A 21,755-nucleotide genomic window follows, 5' to 3' on the forward strand; every position below is an offset into this window, starting at 1 on the left:
GGAAAATTTGTTAATCGGTTTTGAACTGTTTCTCAAACTGAAGCTGTCTATAACAGACGGTGTGAATTGTTCACAAAACGCCTCCCAGCAACAATTACCAAGCCACATGTTTTTATTTTTGAAATTTCTTGAAAAATCAAAAGAAATCAAAAGAATTTCTGACTTTTTCTAATAAACTGTAAATGTTTCAATAGATTTGATGGAGTTGCATTTAACACATTATGCAGTTTTATTACACTTTGATACAGACTTGAATTTGTTATGTTAGTCAAACCTTTGGAAGATACTAGAGCCAGTTGTCTTTCCAAATGAAGTTGAGAACTTCTAACACATTTGTTCCTTCTGGTTCAGGAATTCTTATTGATGTCAAACTTACCAAGACTGATCAGTGCAAGCAGTCAGATGGGAAATATATTTTTTGACAATGTTTTCAGCCTCCACTGCATTATTGTTTAATATGAGCAGAACTAATTGCTTCAGTATGATTTTCAACAATATGGTGCAATGTTAAAAAATACCCTTCTAAAGGGAAATTGTTATTATAAGTATGATTATTGTTATTATTGTCTGAAAAAGTCACATTTTTGGTTGTTTTTGTATGTTGTCATTAGGAGTCCTGCTGGACAGAGGCAAAACATGACAATAATTAAATCATTCCCATTTGCATTTATTTTGTTAGTCTGTTCAGATTATGTAAGTTCAGGGAGTTTCCTCAAACTGTGAAACACCCCAAAATCAAAATAACCAATATGATATTTATTTGACACACAGTGGTGCTCTTTTTTTGTTTTGTTTTGTTTTTTACATCAGTTTGAACTGAATATTTCTTCAGTAACAATGATAATAGTAAAAATATTTATAGTAATGATCTTATAAATAAAATGGAATGAGATTTTTCTTCTCTGGTCTTTTTTGTATTCCTTCACTGAGACGGAGATCCTTTTTAATTCAGATTTTTATATGTACACTTCTATATGCATGCACATAAAATGTAATTACATTTTGCGTATTAGCTGATCTACAGTAGAAAAAGCTAAATGTACATTTGGCTTTAAATCAGATCAAAATAACTATAAAGCTGTTTGTTTCTTCAATTTCTAAATTTAGACGGAAAATAGTTGTTTACTGTAAATCCTCCAATACAGGCCTGGGCCTGTATTTGACTCAAGCTCATCAAGCTCCAGGCCTTTATTGGAAGGAGGACCAGAATTAGAGGCAGGCCTTAATTTCTATTTGAGCAAAATGAACTAATGGTTCGCTGGAGTTTTTGACAATTAAAATTGTGCCCACATTTTCAAAGTTAAACACATTTCTTTTAACAACGGTAGTTTCTGCTTCAGCCCTCTTCCCCCTCCCCCTGCGCAGCGGCCGCAAACTCATTGATGCGCCTTCAGCCTCTCAGTGTTCCTGCTGCTCTAAACATTAAAATAATTATTTCATTTTCTGTTCCTCACTTCTGATTACCTTTAATAGTGACTGTTTGTTGCAACCACCAGGTACAAAAACTAACTTGTTTTTATTTGACTATTTTTCTGTCCTGTCTGTTTATTATCTTCCTGCATCTCCTCTCAATCCTACAGAAAAACTGCTACCTGGGTTCATAGATATTCACCTCATGAGTTACCTTTGAACTGCAGTTCTAAAAGATCTACCGACCGCAAAAACAGCGGAGTGAGCGCTGCTCGCCGGCCACATCAGTGATCGGTGCGCACCGAGGATAAAACAGGTGATGCGCCCTGATCCACAGCAGCGAAACGCATCAGGCACAAATAAAAAGAATAAAAGACAGAAAACATAAAAGGAAATGAGCCGACATGAACGATCGCATGTTAAATTAGTTTTTGAGGTGGCGACACCTGATTTGATAATGTTACTGTGGCCGTGCTCAGGACGCAGATGTCTGGAGCGCGTCAACAATCAGAGCTTTGCATGCACAAGCTGGTTAAGGTTAGGATGGGGGTGAGGGGAAGGTTAAATTGCAAGAGGGTAAAGGTCACAATCTGGTTAAATGTCCGTTTTACGGCGGGTGTCAGTGCCGATGCTCCTGCACAGCGCGTTGCCTCCCGACGCGCAGGAGCTTGTCACCTGCTGACAGCAGGCTGCTGTCTTTTCCGAGGACTGCATCTTGCCGGTCATTATCACGTGACAGCGACTAGTCGATGACAGGCATAAAAAGTCACTATAGAGCGGTGAAGTCGACTAGTGACTAGTTCATACAACCCCTATTGCTCCCCAGAGTGTCCTGCAGCATAATCAGCACGTTCTCTTTGAACTTGATATCAACTTTTCGCCTCCTCTTCATCTCCGCACGGTTAAAGTTACCCTCGCGGTCTATCACTGGCAAATCAAAAGTGAGACGGATGACACAACCGCCACAACCCCCACCCCACCCCCTGTGGTACTTGCTTGTTACCACATTCCACCCGGCCACAATAAATTGTTCACCTCCGCAGACTCCAACACCGGCCAAAATATGATACCTGGCAGTTAATTAAATACAGGCTAATATTAGAGGATTTACGTTAATTCAACACCTAACAATAGGGTTTCTAAGGAAATATTATGAACAATTAATACCTTACCTGTAGCCATGGACGTAATTTTCACTTTAGTAGTGTGTGTGTGTGTGTGTGGGGGGGGGGGGGGCTTTACAGATTTTTCTAATGGGAAACAAGCTTCAACACAAACGGTTGTTTTCTGCTTGGTCCTAGAGCTCAACCAGTGTCAATTTAATATAGTGTAATATTTTTTTGGGATGGTAAAAAGTGCAGGTGTCGAAACTTGACTTGGAAAAAGTGGGGAGGACATGTGTCCCCCCCCCAAAATTACGTCCATGCCTGTAGCAGATAGCTTTTTGAATTACGTCAGTTTGGAAAAAGATTATGTCACGGTCAGACCTCGTGACGATCAGCCGGATCCAACAACAGCCAAACACAGAGAAAGTTTCAAAGAGTTTATTTAAGGACTTGTTAACGCAATCGGGACCAGCTGGAGTCGGTTCCGGGTGGCGTGGCCCGGGAGACAGTCAGCGAGGGAGATGATTTAGATGTCTTAATCTGAAGAGTGACTGACCTTTTGAAAACAGCAGCGGTGCCCAGAGGTGAGGGATGCCAATGAAGGTAAGTGCTCAGATTCAGGCTGGAACTGAAGTACTAGACGGGTTCTGTGGTCAGGCAGACTGAGGTCAAAAATAAACAGGCAGACAGAGGCAGACAGAGGCAGGCAGGCAGGCAGGCAGACAGACAGACAGACAGACAGACAGACAGACAGACAGACAGACAGACAGACAGACAGACAGACAGACAGACAGACAGACAGACAGACAGACAGACAGACAGACAGACAGACAGACAGACACAAACGCTCGAAGGACTGTGACAGGGCAGCAGACGATCTCGCACTGAGCAGCAGGAGCCAGGTGCTTAAATAGGGAACAGCACAGGTGGAATTAATCAGCTAGATTATTGCTGCTGCAGGGAGACAGGAAAACACAGGGATCCAGGCATGATCATGACAGATTACTCATTTTTGGATTGATGCGCTAATGGCTAGTTTATAACAAAGTGGATTTATGCCAACAACCCATAACTTTCCATCAACGTTAATGCAATTGTAGCTTTAGAAATATTTTCATCACTGTCTGTTTCTCATTTCACTCACTTTTATATTAACTTTTGTGGTTGTTTTTTATATGTAGCAGTAGCAGCTAGCTGCTCCACTTCCCGGAGCACCTCTGATAGCAAAAGCATTAACTACTTCTGAAAACCTTCACATCAAAAGTGGTATGTTGGAAAGGTTCATCTTTGTCCATACATAACTAACTGTTACCCAGTCAATCCTAATCTGTTTTGTTTATTCAAACTGAGTGCAAGCAACAACAGTTGTTAAAACGTTAGTAGTTGTTCACAGAAACCCACTTTAAAGGTGTGGATAACTTGTTTAATCAGTACATTTGCAGTAATATTCTAGGGAAACAAAGCTCCGGTGCACCAGTTTTAGGAAGTTAAAATGAGCTGCTTCAAAGCTGAGCTTAAGATGACAGGATTAGGCACAGACATCATATATGTGGATACCCCATGGATTGGCGCTGCCTTTTGGAGCTGCTGTAGTGGCTGGCTGCCATCTTGGATGGGTCTCCATTTGCCCCCAGTGCATTTATCCATACTGAAGAAGGTGTTTACACAACTAAAAACAGATCTTATGGCACGGGACGGTGTCATCAGCAAAGAAGGATGCGGGTAGTGGAGAGCAACATCGTCCTCTGCTGCTCGCGGATAAACGGAAGTGACCAACACCGGTGAACTAAATGACTAGTGGCATTAGTCAAAAACTTGTCAGGTTAAAAAAAAACTTTTTTTTACTTAACTGTGTAAAGAAAGAACAAAGTAATGGATTACTAAAGTAAACACAGAACAAACGAAGAAAATAAATGGTATGGCAGGTTTTAAAACATAAATCTATTGAAATAAGTAAAATTAGAATATAAATTCCCAACAGGTAAGCTAAAAAGTCAACAGTAATTGCACGTGATTTGTTTTCAATAGTGCACTGGTTGTTGCAACTGTAGGCTGGACAAAAAACGTGCATAATTGCCCACCCTGCATTGACTCCAGTTGGGTTTGGAGCATGAGGAACCCACCGAATTTGGCAGCACCCAATGGAGCGTCTACGTATTCATGTCTATGGAATTTGGGGTTGTATTTCCTGATATTTGGACATTTTGGATTGGCTAACAGCAACACGACTCTACCACAGACTACGTTTGCTCTGACACGTTGATGTTTTATCTCAACAAATAACATGAGCCTGGAGAAGTTCTGCTGTGTGGTGGACTTGCTAATGCTAACGGTTAGCTTCAACTAGCCAAGACATTCTCTGCTGTTTCCTGGACACTAAACTAACAACAGTCTTCCTCGTTACGAGTCAAAATGGATGAGTCCATGAATGTTAAGTGACAGTGTGACGTAGATCTGTCAGGCTTTTCTAATCCCAGAGTCTAACCGTCTATTTTCTATCAGAAGTTAATGCAGGAGATAGGTGTAGGAGACTATTTTCATCTTCAGCCTACATGTTAAACTCAGAGTGACCGATCATAATCAGAAATAAGAGTTTAAAAATTGTTTTTCAGTGTTCCACACTTGTAATGAATCAGAACCTCTAACTGGGTCATAGCAGTGACTCCACTCCAAATGTTAATAGTTCTAACATTTTGCCTTGTTTTAAACGTCCACACATACTAATTGCACATCTTACATCTGAAATCTAGGCTCTTAATTATGTTTCCTCAAAACAAACGCACATGAAAAACAGAATTTTGGAGGATTACATCAGTCTTCCACTTTCACTTGGCTGCTGCCAGATCATCGTCTGCAGTTTTTTTCCATGCTGAAAAGTCCCAGCTGAGGAAATCTGACCCTCCAGCTTTGCTCCTCCGATGATGACAATAACAGCAATGGGAGCAGCAATGAGCAGAGTTGTTGTTGTTGTTGTGATTCTGCATCATTTTGATGCCATATTTTGTGTTTCTTCATAAATTTGAAAAGCAAAAACTTGGCAAACCCTTAGATGAATGAATTAAATCATGCATGAACAGTCCTTGAAGCTCTCAGTTGTTAGAGCGCCACAGAGGAGCCGTCTGGATTCCAGCAGTCATGTGAGGAGGAACGACTTTGAAAAAGTTATGGAAAGCTCACATTTTTCTGACAAATGCATTTCTGCCAAACATCTGGTATTCCTGACACATCTTTGCCTCGCAGCCGGGCTCAGCTGCAGCCTGTGGGGTGTTTTGGTGTGTGCTTGTGTACCTCTCCTCTAAATATTTTATTGGAGATCACAAAGCAAAATAAAATGCACGATCTTTAGGAAAGAATTGTTGCTTCCCCCTCCCTCTCTTGTTTCCTCACCCATTAAAAAAGAAAAAAAACCTGCTCTTTTATGAGCTTCGACCTGAAACCACTCCTTCTCCCCACAAGTATGTCTCGTCTGTTTTTGCTCTCTGTCTCTTTCCCCACTCTTCATTTTTAACTCCTGATTTACGTTCAGTAAACAACCACAAGGGCAAGACAAAGAACTTCCAACAAGAGTTGGTGAGACTGATAGATATGAAGTTGCAGTTTAGTTTCAAAAGAGTTTTTTTTTATTATTATTATTTTGCATTACGTAATAAATTGTGTGGAATACTTTCATGTAGACATGAAGTCCTGCTTTAATCCTACTGAAGTTCCACTAAAGCTTCGATTACAAACAGATGTCCTCTGGACAGGTCGGAGACATTCAAGCTCCACTGTTTGGAGACAAGTTCTGCATAGCTTCTTTAAAAGAATTAAGGAAAATGACGAAGACTGCAGCTGAAAGACCAGAGAAATGTGCTTACTTCTTAAGATGCTGCTTGTAGGTCAGCATGAAGCCCAGGGTTGAGGATGTGTGAGCGCCAGTAGAGGTTATAGCCCTAGTCGTAGTGCATATGTCAGCAGTTTTTAGGTGTTAGTTAAATGTAGATGTATAATATCCTAAACATGGGCTGGAAGAGAATTCCAGAGGTGGGGTGCTCTACCTACCATTGTAGTTGGGATAGATGAGTACAGGAAGGTACGTGGATGTTGATAACTTCAGACTGCCTGGAAAGGGTTCTAATTTGGATGGTCTTAAACGTCAGAAGCAGAATTTTGAAGTAATTGTTGAAAAGTAGACACAGTTAACAGCTGATGATGGAAATGATGCTCCTCTCCATTTCCATGCTTTATGTAATAGCCACAAAGGTCCTACCATTTAAGCCCAAGGCTTCAAGATAAATACGCCAATTTTAGATACAATTCTGCCCTTTAGCGACCCTTTCACTGCCTGGTCAACCAACTGGTGGAGCAACAAGTGTTATAGCGAATCTACAGAACAATCTGGGTTTTGAGCACAAATATGGCGACGGTACACTCACCCCTCCCCTTCCGCTTGTACCGGAACAGGCAAGCCGTGATGCCAAAGGAAACAAGATAGCGCTAAACACCAGTCGCCATTTTCTATATCCAAACGTCTTCGGTTGTCCATGAAATCAAATTGTGTTTTTCTTTTTGGGACTCTGGTAGTTTGTCCTAAAGATGAAGTGGTAGCAGCCAGCTATTTGATACTATTGACCCAGGGAAGTGAAGGGACATGGCAGTTCAGAGAAAACCAACGACATATAGCTGCTTTTGGTCCGAAACGCATTATTGCCGAAGGTTTTTGGACAAATATTGTTAAAAGTTAGTCCTAGTAGTCATCAACACACACTGGTAGAGTGTTTGACCCATCCCCGTGGGGAGCGGTGAGCTGCAGCAGTGGCTGCGCTTGGGAACTATTTGGTGGTTTAACCCCCCAGTCCAACCCCATAAAGCTGAGTGTCAAACAGGGAGGCATTGGGTCCCATCGTTAAAGTCTTTGGTATGACCCGACCGGTTTAGAACTCCAAACTCCCAGTCCCAGGTCGGACACTCTACCACAATCAACCACTGAGCTGATTGCGTGAAATGCGTGAAAACCACTTTATTCTTTTTTTTTATCTCTACATTATATTTATAGCTGTACTATGTTAGAACATTGGTAAGAAGCATGCAAAAAATTAAAAAGATTAAATTATAAACCTGAAAAATTCTGAAAAATATGAAGATGTTTGAAGAAAAGGCATAACATTATTATATTGGATTATCATTACCTTGATATTATTATGTTATCAGTATTATTAATTTACATTAGAAGCATTTTTGACCCAAATTAAAACGTGCAAAAGGGATCAATCTTCATTGCTTTTTTTCTTGGTGAGGAGGCAGGACACGCCAGATTATCATAATGGTGTTGAAAATAATCTAACCAGATAATCCTGCCGTGTGGGTGTTTTAAGAAGGATGTCTAGACTGCTCCAATCATGCTGCTTGAATTGAATTGAATTGAATTGAATTGAATTGAATTGAATTATCCAGATTTGGGGACAATCTAGCATGCTGCCTGTTGCATATGACATGTTAGCCTGGCCTGCCGGACTCATCCTCTGTTTAATTCTGCACAGAGAACTTCCCATAAGAAAGCATGGGGCTGTCTGCTCAGGCTAATGACATGTAGCCAATCAGAAAGCATAGTGGTGGAAAAACACTCCTCCTCAGACATGTTTGTTTACTCCAAAGTCACGTTTGCTTTTGCTAGATTTTAGCAAGATTTCCCAACTAAACAGTGAATGTTTGTGAGCGAAATTGTTGGTTTCACCACACACAGGTGGACTAAACCTGATGTATCAGGTATTTTTTAATTGCTATTTGTGGGGTCTATCACGGTTTGAAAATTGTCTGATGATTTTTGTCTCTAACATGATGCTGATGTCATGAAGGGGTCGTAGTCTCGTCATGAGGCCAGCATGGCTAATCCTGCTTGACTGTAAACCAAATCAATCAATCAAAGATACTTTATTAATCCCAGAGGGATATTAGAGTTTCAGTACACACAATTCAGAGATCAGACATACATGGGCAAGACACATGACAAGAATTGGTGACTGTGGTCATTCGCAACCCTGAGTCGCGCTACCTTAATAGAGATCAGAGGGTTACATGAGGATTGGTTCAGGTGGAGGGAAAAAGGCACTTCAGAGTTACCCTCCACCAGGAGGGCAGCTTTGCACTGCAAAAAAACACCTCAGACAGACAGATATGCAACAGACTTCAGGCAACACAACATAAGTGTCCACTAGGTGGGGTGGTGGGTTGGGACTATCCCAACTTCAGTTCCTGCAGCCACGATAAGCAGCGCATGTCACCTCAGTGTGGATAGGGGGAGGAGCATTGAGGGTTGGAGGGTTGCAGTGACCCTGGAATGTTTCAGCAGCCTTCCCGCAGTCCCACCCAGGCTGGAATAGGAGACAGAGTTGAGTTGCCATAGCGACGGCACATTCCACATATCTTCTGAGGGGGGAGTTTTCGTTGGAGCCTTGCAGGCTCAAGGGCGCCAGATTCCGATTAGAAATTGTTTTGGGGCCAGACAGAGATAAATTCCTCTCTGTCTTACAGTTTGTTGGTCCTCAACCTCTCAAAATCCCAATAATGGACATTAAACTATCCCAATCTGTGCTGATTCGTCCACTCTCTCCTTGATAGCATCCATCTTTTGTGCCAAAGCATGAATCTCAGCCAAAATTCCAAGCTTACGACTCATCTCGACAATTATGCGAGTCTGTGAATTCACAGCGCGGTGCAAACCATCTCTGAGCTGTGGGATCAGGCCAATTTTCCTCGACAGCTCGTTAATTTTCCGGTAAGCCAGGTAGCCTCCAAGGCCAATGAGCTGGAAACCTGACACCAACACCACGAATATCCACAAGTCTTCATAGTCCTCCACAGACAGCTGAGATAAACAAATCAAGTTCCACTGTTTCCAGGAGTCTATGATGTGTCCAACTGGGTCTGTCACGGCGGGGCATCCGGGAGCCCCTTCTCCTGTTCTCATCGTTGAAAAAATTTTATCAATCGCGTTGAGAGACCAACTGACGAGATCCATTTTAGTGGCATCATGGATAGTTTTGTACATGATTGAAATCATCTTCGACCCATCTCACTTTGCATTCATAACACCTGGCTGAAGACCTGACCAAGAATGATTTTTTTACTCAGTTTCAGGGTCTTCATTGTCTAAGAAGGGTGTCTTAGTACAAGCAAGCCAAGAACAAAACTAACATCAATCTGTAGCAGAGGCCAGAGAATGCAGCAGCTGCCTTGGCAATGCTGAGACTAGAAGTGTTACAGCTGTTGTCAGAAAACAAAAAAAAGCAAATGTCTGCACTGTTCATGAATCCAAGACGTCAACCTCTGGCGAATCTATGTTCCAGCCACCTGATCAGAGCGTGTCTGCACTCTGGTGATACATTACCAGCAGCAACAAAGGGGAATAGAAAGACACTATTTGCGCATGTTTTTCCCAGACGAGTCTGTTTTCAAAGTCTGAATCAAAAACTTTGATCTGTGTCTTGAAACAGATAGTAAACGGTCTTGGAATGATCGCTAAAGCTAACCCGATCAGGAAAATCTACAAGTTTATCTGTAAAAGCTGACACAACAGCAGAATAATTGTGCATACACACATTCAGTGACACCTGAGCAGATTGCAACCAACAATTTTTTATTTTTATTTTTTGCTTTTAATTGTGTGAAAAACAGAAAACATCCTCTCCCTCTGTTGTTTTGTTTTTACACTTTCTTAAACATTGATCAGGGTGGTAAAACCAAAAGCTGTTACTACTTCTATAATGATATGTCCTGTAACCTAGACCAATTAAAAGTAGTAACAAGCTATATTGTGACTAAATATTTTGAAGCATGCATCGGTTTGTGTGACCCACTGTTTTTGGTGTGGTAATAAAAAAGCTTCTGCACCGTCTGCTTGTCTCACAGGAATATACTGTAAAACCACGCTGGAAGCACATTTTTTCCATCCACATCTGCTTTAGCCTTTTTCCTGCTACACCGGCGACTCTCTTTAGCGCTCTGGCATCTGGACTTTCCATTTGTTGCAGTGGAAGTTTCTCGCATTAACCTTCTGGACTAAATCTTTTCATTTCTAATTTCATTAATGGCTGTTGAATAAAATACATGCAACTCAACAGACTGCATCAGCCGTTGTTGTCGTTTAACACTCTTTTATGCTGCATACTAAAATGTGAAAAAAGTTGTTTTTTGGCAGCTGTTAAACTTTCCGTTTTTCTTTCTTAAACATTTTCTCTTTAAAACTTTTTTCCTGTCCCCATCAGGCATTTTTAATCCCGTTCAGTAAAGGCTGGGCGGTGCGGGAACAACCGTCGGGCTCAGCAGTCCCTCTTCATGCCAGGCAGGAAGTGGTCAGGAAGCCTGCTCGCAATTCAACCTGAGACTTTGGATGACCTAGATTGTGGTTTTATTAGCATTTTTATATTTATTTTGCATAAAATAATAATTGTGCCAATATAATTTAACATATTTAAAAGTGAAGGTTTATTTGTCCAGATGTTGCGAGGAATATGGCAGTCTTGTTGGAACAGATTTGATGGAATGTCTTCTTTCAGTTGGAGCAAATTTAGAGATTAAACAATAATCCGAGTTTGAGTTGCCATGGCAACTATATTTCAACAGTCTCTTCTTCTTCCATTCTTCTAGAATTATACCATTTGATTACAAAAGAGTTACATTAGTGCAAGTGGGAGACTCCCAGTGGACAGTAATCCTTCACAATTAACTGGTTGTTATAAAGTTAGTCCTACTTTCTGTTGCTGGTTATTGTTCGGCCATTATTACCAATAAAAACTGAGTTCACTTGTTTTTTTGATACATTTGCAGTGGTCTCTAGTATAAATGAATGCCTTGTGAGTCGAGCTGTGTAGGGGAGAAAGCTGTGGCGCTCCCGTTATAGAAACTGGAGGTGAGCCAGTGCAGAGGTGAGCTTCAGATGGCAGGTTTTGGACTCTTATTTCCTGATATTCTGAGATCTCTCCTATGATTGGCTACCAGCAATGCAACTCTACCACTGATTGCTGTTTTGCTCTGCAACGTTGATGTTTTATCTCCGTAAATAACACAAGCCTGAAGGAGTTCTGCTGTGTTGTGGAGTTGCTAATGCTAACGGTTAGCTTCTATTAGTTGACATTTTAGCCATTTCCTGGACGCTAAACCAACAACAGCCTTCTCTGTCGTGAATCAAGATGGATGTTGAATTTCAGTGTGATGTTAATCTGTGTCTATTTTCTATTGGCGGCTAGGAAATAGTGGTGGATGGCTGTTCTCCGGATAGGAGATAAATGAACGAATGAATGACTACTTTCCTGCTTAGCCTGCATTTTAAACTCAGAGTGACCAATCAGATTTGAAAAATAATTAAAAACTTTTTTCCCAGTGAACTTGTTTATTAAATGTTCTCAGTAATCCCTGGTTCCAGCTCTTGGCTTCCAGTTAGCAATCAGCACACCTGTTTCCATCATCGACATATACATATATGGACAGTGGGTTTCCATAGGCTCCAATAACACGTTTTTGAAGATAAATGGGAGGTGGCCACCACCATTTTGACCGTGTCACAGGTTCCGTCAAGCCCAGACAATTCCACAAAAGGGAAGAGAGGAGGAGATGAGGGTGGGGCTGTAAGGCTGGGATCGACTGACGACACCCGGTCGAACTAGCTACAAGCTAACCTGAAGCTAACCCAAAGCTAACGCGGAGGTGGGAGCTAAGCTAACGGAGGTAGCAACCTAGCTACAACCAGAGTTAACTGTGCACAACACCAGAGCTTCTGAGTCAGAGATACGCCGGGCTGACCGCTGGGTAAAACCGGGTGGAACACAGAGGTCTCCCGAGAGTTCCACAAGGCGGCAGTCGCACAGCAGACAAGCGCCGCTGCAATCTGAGATGCGCAGAGCTGCCGCTGGGGAGAACCGGGTGGAAAGGTTTCCATCCCAGAGCTCCACAAGCCGGCAGCCCGCGTGAATGGTTTCCATTCACCATTACCCCTCCTGTGTAAATACTCCTTCTGGGTTATTTAAAATTCTGCCTTTTCATCAATGTGATGAATGTGATTTAATTACTCACCACAAAACAATGATCAAGAGACCTAATGCTTTAAACCTCCCACTGTCCTAATGGGTGACCCCGCCAGGAAAGTTGACCATTGAGCAGGGCTGATGGTTTAACCCTTGCGGTCCATGTGGCAGGGGTGAGGTGGTGCTCACTCCTCACTCCTGCCACATGGACCTCAAGAGATAAACCATCAAACGACTTGTTTGTTAAATGACTTGTTTTTGGGGTTACGTTTTCTTTACCTGTACATACACACATCACTGGAGAAAAACAGTTAAGTCACTGGAATAGTCACATGACTCAAATAGGCGTGTTAAATGATGTACTGTCCCTTTAAGATCACGTGTGGAATCAGATACTTTTATTCATTTATTTATTCATATGTGTACGTTTTTTGTTTATGTAGATTTTTAGCTACAATAGGAAACAATGACATTCACACACTGATCACAGTCAGCTAATCAACCTTTAAAGTCAGTTTTAAAAACTGCTTAGTAAACAAGGATTTGATGCTTTACTATGTAATAAACTGGGTTAAATGCAACTGTTGGGTAATTTTTATTGATCCCGTAGTACCTCAAAGAAAGTTCAAAACACACACAGAGGGATTAGATTGATAATTTGGTAAATTGTAATCAGCCGACAACCAACAACAACAAATACTTTGCAACGGGTGAGAGAAATCAATACACACCAGAACGGAGGTCAGTTTGCTCTCACAATCAGTCAAAGCCTGGAGCCTCATTTTGTTTAGGAACACACACACACAAAGTTAAAGATAAGCACACACACAAATTCTTCACAGACAGTCAACCGAGAAGCACTGAGAAGGTGCCTGCAGGCGCTAGTCATGATCAACACATTGGTCTGGCTTTTAGCCTTCTCAGGAAGTTCTAATAATAAAAGGCCACCCTTCCTGCAACAATTTAAATGTAAATAAGTTTGATGAACCTCCGTTTGAAAGAAAAACACCAGATGTTTACACATACAAATTATTAACAAGGTGAGGTCAAAATCAGTTTATACCCATCAGCAACCATACAGCGTTGATTCTCTGAAGTCCTGTTGAACCTGAAGCTCTGAGAACTCTCAGGTCAGGAAGCGGACTTTATGAGCAAGTTGCTGAATCAGAACCTCCATAAACCAGCTGCTCCGTGTGTCCTCCGTCCCCCCATCTGCCAGGAAGACCTCCCTGTGTCGGGTCTGTGGGTGAGACTACAGAGGCCCGTGGGCTAATCCTTTAAATGCAGCCACATCTCCCTCCTATCCTTCATGTTGGTGGACCAACCTCACCTTACCGCCCTGTGCCCCACCCCCCACCCCCCCATACCCCTCCATCCACTGCTGACTCCGGCACAATGAGCAACATCTGGTTCTCATTTCCACAAAACCAAAACAACAGGAGGAGAGGAAGGGAGAAAGCGGGGGAGGAAGGACATTCAGAGAAAAGCAGCGTGTGAGGAGCTGGTGAGTAGAAAGAGAGGAAGAGGAGTTAAATTTCTCGGGTCAGTCGGAGAGCTTTGATGGTGCAGGTGACAGGATGTGAGCGTCTGTCGCCTTGTTGATGAATCTGACACAATCTGTACGTTTGTTTTCTTTAACTCCCTCTTTGGTTTGTTCACCGTCTTCCCACTCTTCTGTTCACTCAGCAGTCAGCTCCTTTGGTTCAATGTGTATTAAAAAAGTTTTAAAAAATAGGTGGGGGGGCGGGGGTATTGGGGGGGCACTCCCACATCCACAGAAAAGAATCTGCAACTCAGCGGCTCACAGCCCTAATTACAGTGAGGCTTTGCTGAAGTCTGCAACAAAACCAGGGCGAGAGGTGGGGGGGGAGGGGGGGGGGGGAGAGAAATAAAAAGTGTGTGTGTGTGTGTGGGGGGGGGGGGGTTACACAGTTTATGAGTCAGTTACATTAAATGAATCCAAACTAAACAAAAACAGCATCTCTGCAAACCCGCACTGACCTGTTTAACGTGCTAAAGTGTTTCTGCTTAAATGTGATTTTAATTAAATGTTATGCAGATCATTCCAGGTAGTTTATTATTTTTCTGATTTAAATATTTTTTACTTATTTTTTCTGTTTGGCAGCTTGGTCATCGACTTGGTAAAAAAAACACCCTCTAAGTAATGAGACTTAGTTTGTTTTTTCATTAGAATTACCCGATATTAAATAAACAATATCATGTTGTGTTGGCTTAGCAAGACAGGCCCATACCATGATACTACCACCATCTTTTACCTACACCAAAACCCCCAAAATAAACAACTTGAGACAAAACTGGTCATATCGCTACAGTGACTTTTTAAAATGGAGAATTGCTTCCCTCTAGTGGACAATTGAAGAAATACACCCAGTGGCTCACCCCATGTTGTTGTCCCCCCCCCCCATCAAGAAGCCACAGAAATTAACTGCATGTTAATAGAATCCAGAAACATTTATTTCATTGAAATTCAAGAAATTAAGTGGATAAAGAGCCAAATGTTTGGACAAGTATATTAATAATGATCCACCCGGGCAGCATACAGGCTGTCACTCCAGCATCATCAACAGGAAGTAAGTAGCAAGTTCAGGAAATGAAATTACGATCATTTGCTCCTAGCTCTTGGATTTCTGTTTCAATAAAAGTTTCCCTTTAGGTTTGAGTAAAAGGGATTTTTTGTGCTCCTCTAATCTTTTAGCCTCATCCTGCTTCTCCTTCCAGGCCTCGATTCCTCTGTCCACCTCTGAGCTCAGCATCACGATACGCCTCTGAGAAAAACAACAAGCAGGAGGGGTGATTGAGTCAAGACAAGTGATTTTTTTAAAAAGGAGGCTTTTATTGTGAAACTCACAGCTAAAACTTCTCTCTCCTGCTTTCTTCTCAGCTGGCCCTTTAATGGGGGCGCTGGCCGCCCATCTGTGAACAAACAATACAGTTTAAAGAAGATTTTAACTTAACACCACTGCAGAGTTAAAAAAGAAAATGTGCTGCAACAAAGATCACTTTTCTTTCTCAATAACCAGTAGGACAGAATGTAACATAAAAGCAAAACAAAAGTTTTTTCAACAGTAAGTCAAAAATAATGGGTAAAAAATATTTGCGATGAGATGAAGGTGTGGATGACGATCTCAAATTCAGCTTAGCAATGTTCCTGAGGTGGAAGAAGGAAGAGAGAACAAGAGAACTAACATGAGAATCCAGGGTGAGAGCTGGGTCAAAGGTCACACCAAGATTCCTGACAGAGGGTTTGGTGTGAGAAGCAAGCTGACCAAGAGAGTCTCTGACTTTGGGAACCAGCTTGTCTGAGGATCTCAGTCTTATCTTCATTCAGCTGAAGAAAGCTCCCAGCCATCCAGGTTTTGATAGAGTCGAAGCAGGTGTGTAACAGCTGCAGCTTAGACATCTCATGGGGCTTAAAGGAGATGTACAGTTGGATGTCATCTGCGTAAAGATGGTAGGAGATTCCCTTGAAGGAGCTCAGGATGTGCTGAAGAGGAAGCAGATAGAGGAGGAAGAGTAGAGGCCCCAGTACAGAACCTTGTGGGACACCATGGGTAGGGATGGGTACCGCATTCTGTACTTCTTAAGGCACTGACCGAATTCTGTGGTACCGACCAAGGACAGATTTGCCTAATATGAAACGGTGCCTTGTTTCTGTACCTTTTGCCACTTAGATTCTAGCGTTCAGTACCTGATTTCCCAAGATAGACAGCAGCGCACGTGCAAGAGCGTTATGTCGTCTGTCGCTGCAGGCGAGATGTAAACAGAGCACGGTAGAAAGAACGCACTCTAGAGTTTGGGTCCACTTCATTAAACACGATGGCTGACTTGGGGATAACATTGTCAACAATGTAAGTGAGTTTTCATCATCTTAATCTGCTCCAGCAGGTAAATAAACGGTTTAAGACAACATTAGCTTGATATTTGAGCTTCTGTTGCTAACAGCCAATGGTGCGTTCACTATCTCCTCAGTACTCAGAAATTCCGACCTCCAAGTAGGCAGAGAGAAAGCCTCTAAAGTTTGTCTTCACCTCACTAAAAGCGATGGGTGACTGAGTGATGACATCAACAACGTTCAAAGTTAGGCATCACCATCTTAATTAGCTACAGCAGGTAAACAAACTGCTTAAGATAACGTTAGCTTCCGTTGCTATCAGCTAATGGGGCAGTCGCTCCCTCCTCAAAATTCAAAAATTTCAAATTCCGAGTAGGAATAATCAAGTGTAATGAACGGGGAAAAGGAATGAAGATACAAAGTAAATTTAGTTCACAGCAAAAATGTTTGCTTCAGTTTAATTTGCAGATTTTAAGACTAAAAGGACCCACCCATCACACAATTAGTCCAAAGGGAATATATTAGGATTAGGAGTACATGGAGCTGGGTTTGTTTTTGTATAACTTAGCAACAGTTGTGGTTTAAGGTTCTCATATTGAAGAATGTGTACAGCCCTACAATGATGAGATACAGTTTGTATATTATTTATTATGATATTTATCAAATATGGTTATATATTGAGAGAAAACACAATTAAAGAAGAGGATTTTTTAAATTATTAAACACTCATAAGTATCAAAAATTGGTACCGTTAAATACCGGTATCGATTCCTAGGTACCGGGAATTGGTCCAGAATCGATTTAAATGTGAAGGGTACCCATCCCTAAACGTGAGGGAGGTGGTGGAGGATCGACAATTGGAGACGGCTACAGAGAAGGAATGCGCAGACAGATAAGAGAACCACTCCAGAGCAGATCCTGATAGGTCTACCCAGTCTCTCAGCCTCTCCAGTAGCAGGTGATGGTCAGCAGTGTCAAAGGCTGCAGTCAGGTCCAGCAGCACCAGAACAGAACCGTTCATGTCTCTGACTGCAGAGTTAAAGGATGTCTGAAGGTCCTTTAGGCTGTGTTCCCACTGCAGGTCTTAATGCTCATGTTACGGATCCTGGGCTCCCGCACCTTGTATGGCCCAGTCCTGTTCCCTCTCTGCTGTTCAGGACCTTGGACAGGTCCTCCATCAGGCTGGTCTCCGCCTTGGCCCGCCTACTCTGCTTCAGCTGCGGACAGTCTACCGCTGATGAGACGCTCTTAAAAGATTCCTGTTTCGGTTTCTCAGAGAGAGACCCACAGATTAAACCTCTGTCTTTCTCTCCTCGATTAACTCGGTTTGGTAATTCGGATTGACTTGGTGTGACTTCAGATAGTATCCTTGATTCGTTTGAAAGATCGGTTTGATTCTGCCCCCGTGAGGCCGTTTGTTTTCGTTTTTAGCTTTATAGCTCGCTTTAAGTTGTGTTTGTAATAATATTGATAGCCGTTGAGATTTGGTTTTTAGTTAGTTCCGGCTCTTTGTTTTTCGTGTCTAGATCTATAGTTATTGTCGTGTTTTTCTCCCCGGGACCGTTTGTCCCAGGTGTTTTGAGTTATCTCCAGTTTCTCCTTCGTGTGTTTTGTTTACGTACATTCATTGTGAACCTTTCCAGTCTGGGACTGTGTATTTTGGGTTGAATTCTGCGAAATAAACCCTTTTATTTACTCTCACCCCTCCTTTCTCCGCATCAGTTTTTATGTTACCCCTTGCCACAACGCTTAACACCTAGGGTTTGTAACAGCTCAATTCCAATTTTTTTTTTTTGAGCAAATTGATTTTTTTGTGTGGCTGTTCACATTATGTCTGAAATGTGACATCAAACTCTCTCCAGTGTGAACGCTCCACGGCCCCAAAGACAAGAAGTCACACTCAGTGGAGTCGGAACCAGGAGAGGCGGACTTATGACGTGAAAGCCTTCACTGATAGTTCATCAAGTAGATCAGGATCACACCTGTGAAGTCTCCCATTTTGGACTGGAATCTGTTTTAAAAATTATAAACTATTTTAGTCCTTATTCCATCCTCCTGAAATATTATTCACCGAAAATGTTCCAGTATTGAGTTCACTCACAAAGCCCCCCCCCCCCCCCCCCCCCCCCCCAATGATGACTGAGAACGGTGAGACGCTTTGCTCCAGCAGCACCTCCCGCTCTCAAGCTCGCCTATTTTTAATTCCAAACTTGACAGGATGTCCAGACAGACTCCTGAACTCTTCGTTGACTCAGTGACGTAGGAGACGGGTTTAATGTGACATGACCGTTCAGACTGCAGTCACTTTCAAAAACATCAGACGTGTATCCGAATCAGTACCACATACGAATGTGACCTGGATCAGATTTGAAAAAAATAAATGGATCTGTGCTGTTCAGACTGTAATAGAAAAAATCAGATGTGGGTCGCATGTGGGGGTAAAAAATCTGATTTGATGTGCCTTTGCCTGCAGTGTGAAGATAGCCGATGCAGCAGACGGACGTGGAGACAGGTTTTCTTCCACAAACGTTCAATTATTTTGCATTGGCGCTTCAGGCTGCAAATGTCGTCATTAAACCAGGGATTAGGGTGCAGGAACTGATCTGGTTCTGGCAGGACAGATGTTGTCCAGAATGGAGAGGCAGTGCTCATTAAACTGAAAAGTTAAGAAATCTGGGTCGTTATCAGAAGAACAGGGTGGATTAAAAGCAGCAGAAAGTTTGCTAGCTGTGCTCTCATTAGGAAAAGGAGAACTAACCAGACGGCAAGCAGGAAGTGGGGACGCAGAAGCTGACAAGGTAAAAAAAATGCAAAAAGAATCTGAAAAACAAACGTTCTCAGGACAAACATTGTCAGCATTTAGGCCCAGGGTAAAAACAAGGTCTAGAGTGTGTCCCCTGGTGTGTGTGGGGCCAGAAACATGCTGGGTAAATCTGAAGGAGTCCGTGAGGCTGGAGAAAGCCATGGCAAAGTGGTCTGAGGGATCATCACTGTGAATATTAAAGTCACCAATTAAAGCTATAAATGTATGAGGAAAATACTGTAATACACTCTGATGTCATCATTTCATAAAATAAACAAATTAAAAATCCAAACTTCAAAGAACAACATATTATAATAAATAAATAAATAAATAAATACCTGCATAAGACCAATCAGGCAGATCTGTCAGAGGTCCATACTCTGATCCATTTCTGGCAAGTCCATGTCTGCAAACACATGAATACAAGCTCATTATATTTCATAATTTGATGTTTTTAAATTAATTATTGTGTAGTTGCATTTACAGATGTAATATTATTAACTAATGAAGCAGCAGGACTCAGAAAAATATGCTTTAAATGCATTTTGTGTGTGTAAAACCTGATAAATCAACATTAGAACAGTTCAACCGTTAATTGTGGCAAAGACTAGACACGTAGGAAAAGCAGAATTTCGCCGAATCATTGTAACAGGAGTATAAAGGAGGAAATAGAGAGCTCATAAAATTTCAGAGAACTTGAATTAATATTTCTTAAAACATGATTTTTTTTCCATGGAGTTTGGTTTAGAATGTCAGCAGCAAACTTACTCCAACCTCCATTTCTCCCCAGCTTGTACTCCACACGTTGTGCTGAAATGTTTGCTGGAGTGTCTCAGCACTTGAAAAACAAAAGGGAGAACAATTTTAAGTAATATCGTTGTCTCTATATTGACCATTTTAAGCGCAGAAACATTTTCACAACCTGCTGAAACGCAACACTGTTAGCGTTAGCTTTAGCATTGACTGTCCACGCTAACTAATGAAAAATACAAATGTGTAAAAAAGAAAATACCAAAATAAATGCACATTAACGGTCACACAGCTTTAGTTTCAGACTTACAACACAAACACGGAGAGATATTTGAGGGGTTAACCTCTGCCTCACCTGAACTGCACAACCTCCGTACGGGCGCCGCCATCTTGCCTGCAGATCTGTGGGCTGACCACCAGGTGGAGCTAAAGATACTCCGGGTAGGCTTGGAAGTTTATTTCTATTGAAAAATCCATTTCAATTTCAATTTAAGTTGTTAAAATTAGATTTACTTGTCAGTATGAAAATATTACAACATAAAAACATATATCAATTTTTAGTTAATTTATGTTCTCTAATATTAATGCAAATTCAGACTTTTGCTATTGTTTTATTATTGTTTTTAACAGTTTTTAGAATAACCAGTAACACAAAATGTATTCTAGAAAAATATTATATGTTTGGAAAATCGATAAGATAATAAGATTTTAAGTGTGAAAATATAAGTAATTACAGATCAGTTTTGTTTTGCATGAAAAACTGAATATACGTTTAATTGTATTTGTAAAAAAAAATGCACAAGCCCGATGCTGAGCTATACGATATTTTTTACTTTTATTGTTCCACATTTATTTTTCTTTCTATGCCTACTGCTTACAACCACATGTTATTTTGTTAAATACACTTGTCGGGCAGTTTTACTTACTTTAATAAAATCTATTATCCAATTTTAACAGATGAAACTTAGATTTAAGGAAGTAAGATATTGAGTAATGGGCATTTTGTTTACTTCATTTTCTTTTTTTTAATGTAACTATCTGAAACACTTGTTTAAATCTGACACTGAGACTTGTTTAAATATAACAAAGTTCTAATAAGAAAAAAAAGCTTTTGTCGAACCAGAATAACCGATCCAATGTAAGACATTTTTATTAATTTCACGTCTGTTTCTAACAAATCAGATTTAAATTTTACCATTTAAACATGCAAAATCCTACTAGGGTTGTATCAGATCACAATGTAATCACACAGAACGTTATTTTCTAAACAAAAATTAAACAAATCAAGACTGACAGAAGAAAACAAAGAACAAAATACCAGCATTATTATCAGTATACATGTGTTGGTTGTTTTGTGAGTGTGTAAAGCCCAAAAAATGGCTGTTCACTACGTGTACTCCAATAAAAAATATAAGATGAAGATTCCTGGGTTAGTGATGATTACTGTCAACCCATAACAAAAGCAAAGGTGCTGGTGTAAACATCCAGAGGACGTGAGTCATGAAAAAATTCCAGTTATCCCACAAAAACGCTGACAAACAACAGCCATTATTTTATTCAGCTCTGAGTCCAACTACATCAGTTTCACATTGGGTTAACAAGGGTTAAAGGTTAATAATCTACTCCCAGGGGTGGTTCTAGGGGTTTCGAGGATGGGACAGTGCCACCCTAACAGCAAGATTGGGCCCCCGTCTGAGCCCCCCAGCTCAAGGCGGAGACTAAAGCCTAGGGCACACCAGGGGCACACCGGAGACAGACGCGTCATGTCCGCACCGTCATTTTAAATAGAAGCTATTATAGTTAATGAGAGTGGCTATACGGGGAGCGCCGCACTG

General features: G+C 41.3%; 1 protein-coding gene across 1 annotated transcript; it reads right to left on the reverse strand.

Moving 5' to 3' along the window:
• Positions 1–14,967: 14,967 nt before the first annotated feature.
• On the reverse strand, positions 14,968–20,380 carry mrpl52 (mitochondrial ribosomal protein L52). The gene is made up of 5 exons (XM_015946802.3): positions 20,276–20,380; positions 19,939–20,008; positions 19,509–19,576; positions 15,384–15,448; positions 14,968–15,300 (listed from the first exon to the last, which is right to left on the reverse strand). Exons 1-5 carry the CDS (start codon positions 20,307–20,309, stop codon positions 15,148–15,150), a joined length of 390 nt encoding a protein of 129 aa, XP_015802288.2. The 5' UTR covers positions 20,310–20,380; the 3' UTR covers positions 14,968–15,147.
• Positions 20,381–21,755: the final 1,375 nt, after the last annotated feature.

Source organism: Nothobranchius furzeri, chromosome 2, assembly GCF_043380555.1.
Source record: "Nothobranchius furzeri strain GRZ-AD chromosome 2, NfurGRZ-RIMD1, whole genome shotgun sequence".
NCBI classification, from domain to species: Eukaryota; Metazoa; Chordata; class Actinopteri; order Cyprinodontiformes; family Nothobranchiidae; genus Nothobranchius; species Nothobranchius furzeri.